The following is a 12,727-nucleotide window of genomic DNA, read 5'->3' on the forward strand; positions in this document are numbered from 1 at the left end:
TGACCTCAGACAAGGAGGTTCCACAAAGCAAGTTTTTGACTCCAACACTAAGCTCGATCCACAGGATATCCATGTGTACTCAGTACACTCATGGTAGGCTTTTTGATTTTGGAAAGAATGAGGAGGGAATTTGCAGGGAAACCATCTCTGACTCGACAAAAAAGTCTTAAAAACATGGAATAAGGTTACTTCTTAATTTGAAAATGAAGGCGGTTATGGTAAGTTTGTATTGGACTTGATTCCAGTAAACTTCTTTTCTTAATATTAGTGAGAAAGATAGTGAAGTTCACATGTGGGGCAATTTACAGAGGCCAATAACCTGCATGCCTTTGGGATGTGGGAGGAGACAGGAAATTCACACGGCCATTCACACGTGCAAACTCCATACAGACGGCACCCAAGGTCAGGATGGATCCCGTGTCTGAGGCAGCTCCAACACTGTGTTGCCCCTTGATGGTTTTGTTTTCAACCTAACAATTATGCATTACACCAGAGATAGCTGCAGGTTCACAATACAACCTGGGGTGAGGGGGAAATAGCTGTAAATTAGTTCCTTCACCGTTCCCTTCTCAAACTCATCATGATCACACCGGAAGAGATGCACAACACTCCCAGCCTTCAAAAGTGACAAGCCACACTTCACACTGCAAACTTGGCTGGTTCCACACCATGTGTACCTCCAGCACAGACGACTGATCCCCACTGGTGGTAGATTTGTAAGCCAGCCGAGCCGCAAAGAGTTTCTTCAGCCGCAGGTAGTCGTCCAGAACCACCTTCAAGAGGGAGCCCTTGAGGTAATGCACAACAGGGTAAAACACAGAGCTGGGAGACTGGCTACCATTTCACTGCTGCAGCCTCCATTGCAGATCTATGTTTTCAGATCTCCTGAACTCTTTAACACCACAAACATCAAAGCATTAAACCATAGCTTTAAAATAATCTGAGAATTTAATAGATATATAGGTAAGAGTTTGTTCCGTTAAAAGATCATTCAATTCACCTTTGCAACTTATTGAAGCTGTTTCTGCCATATTTTGCATGGTCATTACATGTGTCAAAGTCACGTATACTTTCACTGTTATCAGGTCTGACCCTGGACACTTTCTCCTCACTTTGGAATCAAATTATTGCTTACATTTCCAAACTTTTCCTCAAATCTGCAACCTGCTGATCCTTCTGCTCCCCAAGTTGTGTTCCTAAGTGCACTGTAACATTTTTGAATTCTTACAATTCCAATGCAAGGGAAAAAGCTGTACCTTTATTGGGCCCTCCCGCATGATCTGCCCTAGTTTGGCGATGCTGTCGTACTCCTGTATGGCTGCACGTAAGTATCGATCATCCTCCGGCTTAGATGCGGGAGGTTCACGTCCAAATGTTCCCTGTAAAAGAAAACAATGAGGTTTGGTTTAGTTATACAGTGTGGAAACAGCCCACTGAGTCCTTGCAGACCAGTGTACACTAGCTCTATACTCACCATGTACAATTTACAGAGGCCAAACTATCTTTGATCGAATTTTACTGGCTTTAACTCGCACTAAACGTTATTCCCTTATCATGACGGGTTAGCACGTAACCAAAACCTTTCACTGTACCTCGGTACAATAAACAAAACTGAAACTGGATTGGGAGAACGTGCAAACTCCGCACAGGCAGTACTGTAGTCCGAGTCTCTGGCGCTGTAAGGTAGCAACACTCACTCCCACTGTGCTGCCCCGGACTTGATGTTCTGACACACACGGTGCTTTGACTGTCAACATCACTAATGTTGCAAGCACTTATCGGACGTAACATTCCATACAGAACCCCAGCTATTCCAATACCCTTCAGTTATTGGTCTCTGTGGCTTTACTGTGCAAACCCACCCAACACCAACTCAGCTTTGATGCTGCTGCAAGCAAGTATTTCCTTGTACCAGCACCAAACTGTACAGTAAACCTTACTTGAGTCTTCTACAGAGGTCTCAAGCTTAAGGTAGAAACTACAGGCTCTCTCGTGCTCCGTATTTACAATGGAGAATAATATTGAAATGTAGTCGATGCCTATATCCTCATGATTCCACCAAAGAAAATATCTTCTTTTACCAAGGTTCTCTACATGATGCCAGCACTTCTAGGTAAGAAGCACTTGGGATGCTATTAACTAGAGCCTTGTTCCCTTGAATTAGCTTCTTTAACTATGGAAAAGAAAGGCAAAATTCCATTTTAAACATTTTTTCCAACTAAATCCTTCTGGATAGAGTTTGTTTGTCATGCCTTCCACATTATAGACTTTTTAGAAAAACAAAGGATCAAATTTTTAAGTGAAATTCTGATCTGTCAGCTAAAGTGGCTACACTGCCGTAAACAAGTGTCTAGCTACTTGCTTCACTAAGTTTGTTTTGGTTGTTGGTCAATGTGTTAACCAAGGCATCAGTCTACAGCTGGGCTGATAGATAGCGAAAGATATGCCAGTGAAAGAGAGAGAAACGTACATGGGTCCTGGCTGGGCTGTTCCAAAGATCTGTGATATCGCTGAGGTTCTCCGGCAGGTCATCCTCGTGATCAGCCTGAGCCGCTAGCTCCAGGTTCCTGCAGAAAGGATCAAGCCAAACGGGGTTTGCCCTGCAACGAGACATTATATCACTTAATCGTTTTGGCTAACAAGAATCCATCTCTATTAAAATTAATTTAATTGGCCAAGTATCAAATATTTGCGGAGAGAGGTTGCAAAATTCAACCAAATTTCCATCCAGGAATGTGGAAGAGAGCAATGAATGCAAAATACTGTGCCTACTAGGAAATCAAACTGGATTTATTTACAATAGACAAGTTGGGCAGCAACTGTGAGGACAGAAAACAAGTGAATCAGAACATGGATATGGACAGCCCAACAATAGTTGGATGGGAGAAGAGGCAGATCTCTTATATAAGTTGACTATAAATGATCAATGATCAGTACATCAATGATCTGGATGATGGTGTGGTAAATTGGATTAGTAAGTATGCAGATGATACTAAGATAGGTGAGGTTGCGGGTAATGAAGTAGAGTTTCAAAGTCTACAGAGAGATTTATGCCAGTTGGCAGAGTGGGCTGAAAGATGGCAGATGGAGTTTAATGCTGATAAGTGTGAGGTGCTACATCTTGGCAGGACAAATCAAAATAGGACGTACATGGTAACTGGTAGGGAATTGAAGAATGTAGGTGAACAGAGGGATCTGGGAATAACTGTGCACAGTTCCCTGAAAGTGGAATCTCATGTAGATAGGGTGGTAAAGAAAGCTTTTGGTGTGCTGGCCTTTATAAATCAGAGCATTGAGTATAGAAGTTGGGATGTAATGTTAAAATTGTACAAGGCATTGGTGAGGCCAATTCTGGAGTATGGTGTACAATTTTGGTCGCCTAATTATAGAAAGAATGTCAACAAAATAGAGAGAGTACAGAGGAGATTTACTAGAATGTTGCCTGGGTTTCAGCAACTAAGTTACAGAGAAAGGTTGAACAAGTTAGGGCTTTATTCTTTGGAGCGCAGAAGGTTAAGGGGGGACTTGATAGAGGTTTTTAAAATGATGAGAGGGATAGACAGAGTTGACGTGGAAAAGCTTTTCCCACTGAGAGTAGGGAAGATTCAAACAAGGGGACATGACATGAGAATTAAGGGACTGAAGTTTAGGGGTAACATGAGGGGGAACTTCTTTACTCAGAGAGTGGTAGCTGTGTGGAATGAGCTTCCAGTGAAGGTGGTGGGGGCAGGTTCGTTTTTATCATTTAAAAATAAATTGGATAGTTATATGGATGGGAAGGGAGGGTTATGGTCTGAGCGCAGGTATATGGGACTAGGGGAGATTATGTGTTCGGCATGGACTAGAAGGGTCGAGATGGCCTGTTTCCGTGCTGTAATTGTTATATGGTTATATGGAATGCTACTTTAGTTGTGGTCTCACTGAGGCTCTAGCCAGAGGGGTCAAGAGAAAGGGGTCTAGATCTGATAATATTAACTGCCAATGATGGAGTAACTCAGCGGGACAGAGTAGCATCTCTGGGTAGAAGGAATGGGTGGCATTTTGTGTCGAGACCCTTCTTCTCATCTCTCACTGGCACACCTTTCACTATCTATCACCCCACTCTCTCCCCTTTGTCGGCACCATGCTAATCCGGTTGCTGCCCTTCTTTAATGCACACATCAGTTACAGAAGTGTTGAAACACTGAGACAATCATACGGGGATAGGGAGGGAAAAGTTAATTTGCAAAACATGGATGGACGTTTCAAGATTCAGCTCCCCACCTGTCTTTCCCTCCTTTATTACACATACTTCAAAGCTTTGACAGCTTTTGGTAACCTCACTTGGCCAGGTGTTACATTTTAGTGAGTAGCACAGAATGCTTTTGGATTTTGCTAAGGTGGGCAGAATTACTTGGGTTACTTCAGAAGAAGCTTTCTTTCAAACTTCTAGGGTTCTCATGATGATACCAGTAATCTTGTTGTATGGTCAACAGATGAAGAAAATTGTCAGGTAGGAAAAATACAAATGGTCCACTGAATATTATAAACTGGGAGAGGGACAAACAGCTGCTCTTCAAGTGTTATTAATTTAAACACTTGCTTCTCAAATAAACTCTGCACCGACAACGTTAACCTCTCAATACTGACACAGTATGTGGAACCTTGTTGATCCCTCGCTGGACTTACCCTTCAAATGAATACTTGTTGGTGTTTGGCATGTCCAATATGTCCATAAACCCTTGATTACCTGCATAGGCAAACACAGGCAAAGTTTCAGAATGGATTTCAAAGTGCAAGTCCTACATTCTTGATTTGACACCTTCAAGTTCTGGGGTACGAGTGGCAAATGGAGAGCAACAGAAAAATGACTTGACAGGACAGAGAAATTGTAGAGATACTATCAGATTAAGTAGTAAAACACAAGTGAACAGTTCACTGGAGAAACCATGTAATATTGGTAATCGGGGAGAGGACAGGAATCAGGGAAAATTGTGGCACAGAGGAGTTAATATACGAATTAATGGAGAGCTGTCCAACTGATTCCCATCTTACTGCTCTAAATGTATTAAAGTGGAGAGTGCCACAAACTGCAGTGAAGCAAATCACCAGGTCATCTATCCCTTGTGTATCACTTAACTTCCACAATTACTACACAAACAATGGCTTTAAATTGGAGCGTCATTTTCATAGTATTTCTCGCTGAAGGATAGAGCCATGGAACGCATGGCACATTTGACTATGCTGAGGCCAGAATGGAACAGTGTCTCTTTAATGCCACAAACTCTTAATGGTAAACATTGGGCATAGTCTGGGCAGGGGTGTTGTTTGGCCTTTGCATCTTATTCTTAGCTTCATGCCTGATTGTGAGGTAATTAAAACCCTGCAAAGGATGTGGGGAGAATTTGAATGGATTCTCTGGTAGTACAAGTGGACAACTTGCAATCATTTGATAAAAATGTGATGCAGGTTTGCACAAAGCAAGGTCCGAGAGACAACACTGCATGGATAATCAGGTCATCCTGGTGGAAAAACATTAGCCAACCTACCTGGTAAACCACTGCTGCTCAAATAGAACATCTATCAGAGGGAAACTGTCAGACAGAACAGTTAAGCATCTAACTGGCTCACTGTAATGTAATGGTTAAAAAAGACTATTCAGCGGAAAGGTTGTCTGCTAAAAGCCTCCATATTGAGCGAGCAAGCTCACTTAGAAAAACAATTGGGTTCTCAGAAAAACCTTACTTGGAAGATCTCATCAATCTTGAGCCCTCACACCATGCAGTTGCAAGATAAGTCAAACTTTTCTACTCAGAGATTTCTAACTCTAACTCAGTTCTGAATGTAACAAATAATCCCTGTTGCCATCACTAAGGAGGTTACTAGTTTTAAAAAACCACATAGTCGACTGTTCCTTGTAGATTAGACAAGAAGCGTGAACGTATTCAATATGTAAGTGCCTGTGCGAGTGAGCTCACTGGACTTTTCTCCTCAGACTGGGATCCACAATGGTGCCAGGACCCTTGAGTTCTCCAGACCAGCCATTGCAAGCCGGAGATTCCACTGGACTGAAGGACATGAGGCTCGTATAAGTGAAGAATTGACGAACAGAGGGCTGAGAGACTTACATCTTATTTAATCTATTAATCATTTAACTGTTTTTCATTATACTCTAATACACATGGTTTCTTCGTAACCTTGAAGTGTTCTTTGTCAATCATTGATTGGACTCCTTGTATCATTGCACTTTTATTTTTTTATTTTTTTATTTTATTAGAAGTTAATACAGCACAAAACAGTACACTGGAACCTAATTTTAGGTGCCAACTATGTAATACCGTAATCCATTCTATGTACAACCTCTAGTTTTATGTTATGAGAAGGAAGTAAGCAAGACAAGAAAAAGAAAACAATAGAAAGAGGAAAAAGTGGGAAAATAGATGGTAGAGAGTAGAAAAACGTGAAGTGTGTATATAAAAAAGAAAAAAGGAAGAGAGAAAGTGGAAAGTAGAAATAGAAGAGAAGGCCCCTTAAAAGAGAATTTTTCAAATCTGTATTCGGAGATGTAGATCTATCCGCGTCATGAACTAAAATCAGCAATCCTTACGGTACCGCTGCATCACATGATTCCAAAATGTCGATGAAAGGAGACCAACTCCTTAAGAATTGGTCATATTTATCTATTAGTCGGAGTCTCATTTCTTCAAGGCGTGCTATGTCCATCATATTCCTAATCCACATTTTAACAGTTGGCATGGTTGTATTTTTCCAAGTGTATCATTGCACTTACGTGTTCAATCTACCGTAGCCTATGAAACCTCATACTTCCAACTCGGGAATTGGCTATAGGCTAAGCTGATGTAAAGTGCTTTGGATGACTTACCCTGTACATTACTTACCAGTGGAACCTGCTACAATGGCCTTCAACTTTCTTTTGTGCCTATTGACAATGAACAGAGAGATGCTTTCATTATTTGGAGCCGGCTGCATCGTATTTTGAAGGGAGGACACATGTACTGGGGAGATTTAAGGAAATACTGACCCCTAACATAAAGAAGAGCTATTGAGATACACAGAGATGGTGAATACACACAGTCTTTTTTCCCAGGCTTTGTGCATCAAGAAATAGATGGACACCAAATGCTGGAACTCAGCAGGTCAGGCAGCATCTGTCCCGCTGAGTTACTCCAGCACTTTGTGTCTATCTTCTGTTTAAACCAACATCTGCAGTTCCTTCCCACACAAAAAATAGATGGAATTGGTTTGAGGTGAGGCGAAAGATTTAAAAGGGACAACTTTTTCACACAGTGGATGGTACCCATTTGAAACTAACTTTAAAAAGGAAGTGATTTGGGACAGGAACAATAATAACATAAAATAAAATAAATGTTGATAAGTACATGGGTAGAAAAGAAGGTAGACAAAAGTGCTGACCTTCTCACTGTACCTCAATACACATGACGGGGTGGGAGATTGCAACCTTCACGTGGTCCGCCCTGTTTCGACTAATGCAATCAACTCGACGTGCACAAATGGAAGATCAAATAGAACAAGTTGTCCAACACCTTTAGACTGCACGCCACACGAAAGAAGAAGAAGATACACATGACAATAATAAAATTAATTAAACTATAAACTAAACCAAACATCTTGCTGGTTGGTCACGGAGCTTTTCAGAAGTGCCCCCCCCCACACTTCTAACATTCCACATCAAAAACATTAATGATCCTGCAGTGTATTTCGAGCAAAAAGTGCTGGAGTAACTTAGCGGACCGGGCAGCATCTGTGGTGATGCCGCCTGACCCCGCTGAGTTACTCCAGCACTTTGTGTTTTTCTCAAGATTCCAGCATCTGCAGTTCCTTGTGACTGCAGTTTCTTTTGTTCATTATTGCTTTTGAGATCTTGTACAATGTAAATATCAACCAAGGCACTTACACTGTTCTGTAATACCAATTCATAAAGATGAACAGCATGGTAGCCAGGAACAGCAACACTGCAAGAATGATTATTGCCATCTGCAAAAGGGAAGAAAGATGACATAGCACTTCGAAAGATTCTAGCCAATGCTTTAGTTTATCATGTAGTTATTGTTTTGTTATTTAGATTTGTACAGCAATCATTAGATTCATTGTAGATAAATGATTCCACAAATGATATTTGTGGACTTCCCCGTCACGGAGACCAAGTCACTGAATGGATTTAAGAGAAAGTTAGATAGAGCTCTAGGGGCTGGTGGAATCAAGGGATATGGGGAGAAGGCAGGCACGGGTTATTGATAGGGGACGATCAGCCATGATCACAATGAATGGCGGTGCTAGCACGAAGGGCCGAATGGCCTCCTCCTCCACCTATTTTTTATGTTTCTATTCCTATGATTTATCTGCATCAAAATTGCATAAAAATAGCAAAAAACGCATGTTAGTTTTTTTGTTCATCCAGTCAGACTAAGGATTTTTACCTATTTTCATTTACTGTCCAAGTGAGTTTTAACTGGGAGATTTTCCACTGAATGATGGTGACACCAATTACTGGAGCTTTCCAGCTGTCAAAGGTAGACAGAAGATTCCCCTATTGAATCTCATCTGATATGTAATAAAATGGTTGGCCAAACAGACACTGGGACAGTTGACACAGTAAATCACATCATAATGTCAGAGAGAAGTGTCCAGAACCGAAACAAGACAACTTTACTTCACTAGTCTCTGCTTCATCTTTCAGTTTAACTTTCCGTTCCTTTCTCCCTTTAACTTGTTCTTAAATTCATCCGTGCTTAAGTAAACCAAATTTTCTGCAAAACCTAAGAATATGAGAAATGCCGGCAGAGGTAGAATATATACTACCTTGATCATGGCTAACCAGATCTGTGACTTCAGCTAATCTTTCCTGTGTCATTTCCATGATCAGTGGTGTATCTATCATCTAAATCTTTGTCTTAGATGCTTTCAATGCTTTTCTGTATCCATGAGGTTGAGAATTGCAAATAATCACAACTCTGAGAAAAATATATCACTCATAAGGTCATGAGTGATAGCAGAATTAAGTCATTCATCATGGCTGATCTATCTCTCCCCATAACCACTGACTCGCGTACAAATCAAGAATCTATCTATCTCTGTCTTACAAATATTCATTGACTAGGTGTCCTCAGCCTTCTGTGGCAAAAAATTCTAGATTCATCACCCTCTGAATAAAGAAATTCCTCCGCATCTTCTTCCAAAAGGAACATCCTTTAATTTTTAGGCCATGTCCTCTAGTCTCAGACTCTCCCACTAGTGGAAACATCCACTCCATCCAAGCCTTTCACTATTCGGTAAGTTTCAATGAGGTCCTCATATGTTAACGCTCATCATATGTTAACCCAGTCATTCCTGGGATCATTTTGGTAAACCTTCTCTGGACCCTCTCCAGAGCCAGCACATCCTTCCTCAGATATGGGGAGCAGAAATGGTTCACACACTTCACCACAGTCTTAAAATGGACGACCCCTCACCCCATGAACCAACGCAGTAAACCATCGCTGCTCTGCCCCATAGACAAAGAAGATTACAGGTAGGATCAAAGTTGTACACCTCTGCAGTGGGACATCCCCACTGCCGTGCAATTAGGGCCTCTCTGCTATGATAACTTAAAGAAAGATAATTATCATCATGGGCAAAATAAATATTTACATTTCTGTGGTGTAAATGTGGAGACAGCCTAGTTGTCTGTAGTCGCCTAAAAAATAGCCTAAATGGGACAAGCCCTTAAGCCAGCCAATGATGCATTACCTGCAGGGATGTCATATCATGAGCTGCTCTGACAGTCACAGCGGGCTGGACATCGAGGACATTGTAATTCCGGAACAGATTCCTTAGTTGTTCCTTATTTTCGTCAATCATTTGTATTACTCTGCAACGGAAGAGTACGGTGAGCTTGGTAAAAGTGGACAATGAAACGGAATAAGCATTCTCAGTTTCCCTGTGCAAGTCCATGAGGTGCAACATTAGGAACGTGCAAAATCCATTTCCCCCCATAATGTGTCTATTCAAAAGTCTCTTAAATAGGATGAATTAAATTCCCCAACTGCTGAGGAGGATCTCCAGAGCAGCGCAGAATCGAGGTCTCCAGAAGTGACTAAACCACTGTGCTATAACCATTGTACTCTTATTCCCCAATGTAGTACAAAAGATTTTTTTCACTACATTAAAAGTGCTATGTAAATGCAAACCAAAGAAACATGCAAATGCTGGAAACATAAAATCCAAACAGAAAATGGTGTAAAAGTACTGGGTGGGTTGAAGGAGCCTTCACTCTCCGTGCTGTATCTCTAGAGTCTACATATACAATTAATGCAGCGCGTGTGGGTGGTAAAATTGATGGGGATATGGGAAGAACAGGTCACGGAGAAAATCAGTGAGCTAGCATTGACTCAATGGGCCAAACGGCTTGCCACATTGTAAGGAATTATGGAAATTTAAGAAGTTAAGAGGGATTTTTCCTGCATGGTACACACAGTAAACATTGGGAGCTATCAGGGCCAGAGGGGATTGGGACAAGTTTTGACACAGTTACAGCAGTGGAAAAGACTGACGTCTAGTTGAGGACTCACCGCTCGACATCCAAGATGCGGTTGGATTCCTTGTGCACCACATGGATCAGCACATCTGTCTGGGCAAAATTCACCCGCCCCTTTTGGTCGACGTGAAACTATAAATACAAACAAGCAACGGTTCAGCGATGGAGAATTGGCACGTGATTTACACATCAGCTATATGAGAGGAATACATTGGGAAGATGCACAGAATCTCTTGTCCAGAGTGGGGGAACTTACCTGCACATCATCTGTGTTGACGATGGCTCCTGTGATGTTGGAAAGCAACTTAATGAATTGCTCGCCAAATTCCCGCACCCTCTCGGGGATTTCGTTGATGACAATCTTGACCCGCTGGTCATCCCTCAGGATGTAAATGCCGATCACTGACGTGTCGTTATGCCCGGCCAGGTCTGACGCCATGATGTCCACCAGGAAATACCCAGGACTGTAGGCCGTGAAGAGGTCAAACGTCCTCACAATACCATCATTCTCCCCTGCAAATGGAGTCAAGGATTACACATTTAACACGTGGGATTCTTCAGCAACTGTTCCAATGTCTTTCATCATCAAAATGATGGGATTGGCAAGGCCCATAGAGGGTGGACACAAAGGGCCTGTTCCCTTTTGTCAGTAGCTAGAGGGGCCCAGGTTAAAATGATTGAACATAGAACAATACAGTACAGGAACAGGCTCTTCGGCCCACAATGTCGGTGCTGTACATGATGCCTGGTTGATCTCCCTGTGATCTACATCCCCTTGTTCCCTGCATATTTATAATACTATCTAAAAGCCTCTTAGAGGCCCCTACTGCTTCTGTCTGGTATACATGGGAATTGAAGATGGTAGTCGTCGGGGGTTCACTGAATGATAGATAATGAAACCATCTGGAGTAAATAGTACTTGGATAAAGTACAGGGGCACCAGGTCTCTTTGGGTAGGGTTGTGAACCAATAGGTGGGAAGTGAGATGAACCAGGCCCATTGCTGACCACTGAGGGTGACACAGGTGATGGAGAAACTCAGCGGGTGCAGCAGCATCTATGGAGCGAAGGAAATAGGCAACATTTCGGGCCGAAACCATGAATCTGATGGACTGGAATCCCCTCCACTGCTGAAAGGTCTGATAATCCAACAATGAAGGGAATGTCAATACCACACTCACTAATTGCATATCACAAGTTGACCCTGAATAGAATAACAAAGATGGGAGAAGGTGAGGTTTACATCACTGGGCATTCTTATTTTCCGTGAAATAGGTTCACTTCTGCGTATCTTTCAATATGACAACTAAGGTGTGTTGTATGACAAAGTGAAGTCGCAAACAGCAGGATGGTTACTGGAACTCTGCCACTTCTAATTTGCTTGCAGTTAGGTTATCTGATGGGATGTGACATTCATTTTCTGGATGAAATGTCCACCTGGACCCATTGTAACAATTACCAGCAACTCCAAAAAAGGCGATCCGTGGCTAGGTGAGCAGAAATCTGGTCAATGAAGTAGGTTTCTAGCTTTGGTGTTCAAGAAGGAACTGCAGATGCTGGAGAATCGAAGGTAGACAAAATTGCTGGAGAAACTCAGCGGGTACGGCAGCATCTATGGAAAGCTTTGGTAGGGGATCTGAGGGTTGTTTATGGAGCAAATACTAGAATTTTGATAAATGTGGATACAATTACCAATTATTATCTCTCTCAGGAGAGGGAACCTTTCTTTGACTAGTCCTCTGGTCACCTTTTCCAATATCTCCATTGTGCCGACTGTTTTTGTGTGAGCCCGTGTGAAATGCTTTGGGAATTATCATATCTGAAGCATAACATTAAGGAAAAGAGCTAAAAGCATTGAAAACGGCAGTTCCCATCAACTTGTTAAGTGCTAACATTGATATATAGGTAACATCAAATGCTGGGTGTTAGTGTTTCACAGCAAGGTACAGTGAGGCACATGATCCTACCAATGATGAAGACATTCCCAACATCTTCAGAATCATTGAACTGCTGCTTGATGTAGCGGATGTTAATGATCTGATAGAAGGCGAGGCTGTTGTTTCCAATGTCAGAATCATAGGCCTTTACTCTGATCAGTTCGGAGCCCACTTTAGCATCAGTGGCAACACCTGTAGGGGGGAGACAGGTTCATTAATGTCCAACAGAAATGGGATCGGAGGAAAGCAACATCAAA

The 12,727-nt window shown here is 42.0% G+C and overlaps 1 protein-coding gene across 2 annotated transcripts in view; it reads right to left on the bottom strand.

Moving 5' to 3' along the window:
• The window catches only part of cdh23 (cadherin-related 23), a 533,293-nt gene that overhangs the window by 1,142 nt on the left and 519,424 nt on the right, over nucleotides 1-12,727 (bottom strand). Inside the window, exons 58-67 of one of the 2 annotated variants that reach the window (XM_055661758.1) lie at nucleotides 12,501-12,662; nucleotides 10,791-11,047; nucleotides 10,569-10,666; nucleotides 9,748-9,868; nucleotides 7,916-7,995; nucleotides 6,879-6,919; nucleotides 4,669-4,729; nucleotides 2,471-2,600; nucleotides 1,257-1,379; nucleotides 678-788 (exon numbers count right to left, since the gene is read on the bottom strand). In XM_055661758.1, coding sequence (XP_055517733.1) covers nucleotides 678-788; nucleotides 1,257-1,379; nucleotides 2,471-2,600; nucleotides 4,669-4,729; nucleotides 6,879-6,919; nucleotides 7,916-7,995; nucleotides 9,748-9,868; nucleotides 10,569-10,666; nucleotides 10,791-11,047; nucleotides 12,501-12,662 — 1,184 coding nt within the window. The remainder of the gene's footprint in view (nucleotides 1-677; nucleotides 789-1,256; nucleotides 1,380-2,470; nucleotides 2,601-4,668; nucleotides 4,730-6,878; nucleotides 6,920-7,915; nucleotides 7,996-9,747; nucleotides 9,869-10,568; nucleotides 10,667-10,790; nucleotides 11,048-12,500; nucleotides 12,663-12,727) is intronic. The other variant, XM_055661759.1, reaches the window with a different exon arrangement.

The sequence above is a fragment of the Leucoraja erinacea genome, chromosome 34, assembly GCF_028641065.1.
Source record: "Leucoraja erinacea ecotype New England chromosome 34, Leri_hhj_1, whole genome shotgun sequence".
Lineage (NCBI taxonomy): Eukaryota > Metazoa > Chordata > Chondrichthyes > Rajiformes > Rajidae > Leucoraja > Leucoraja erinaceus.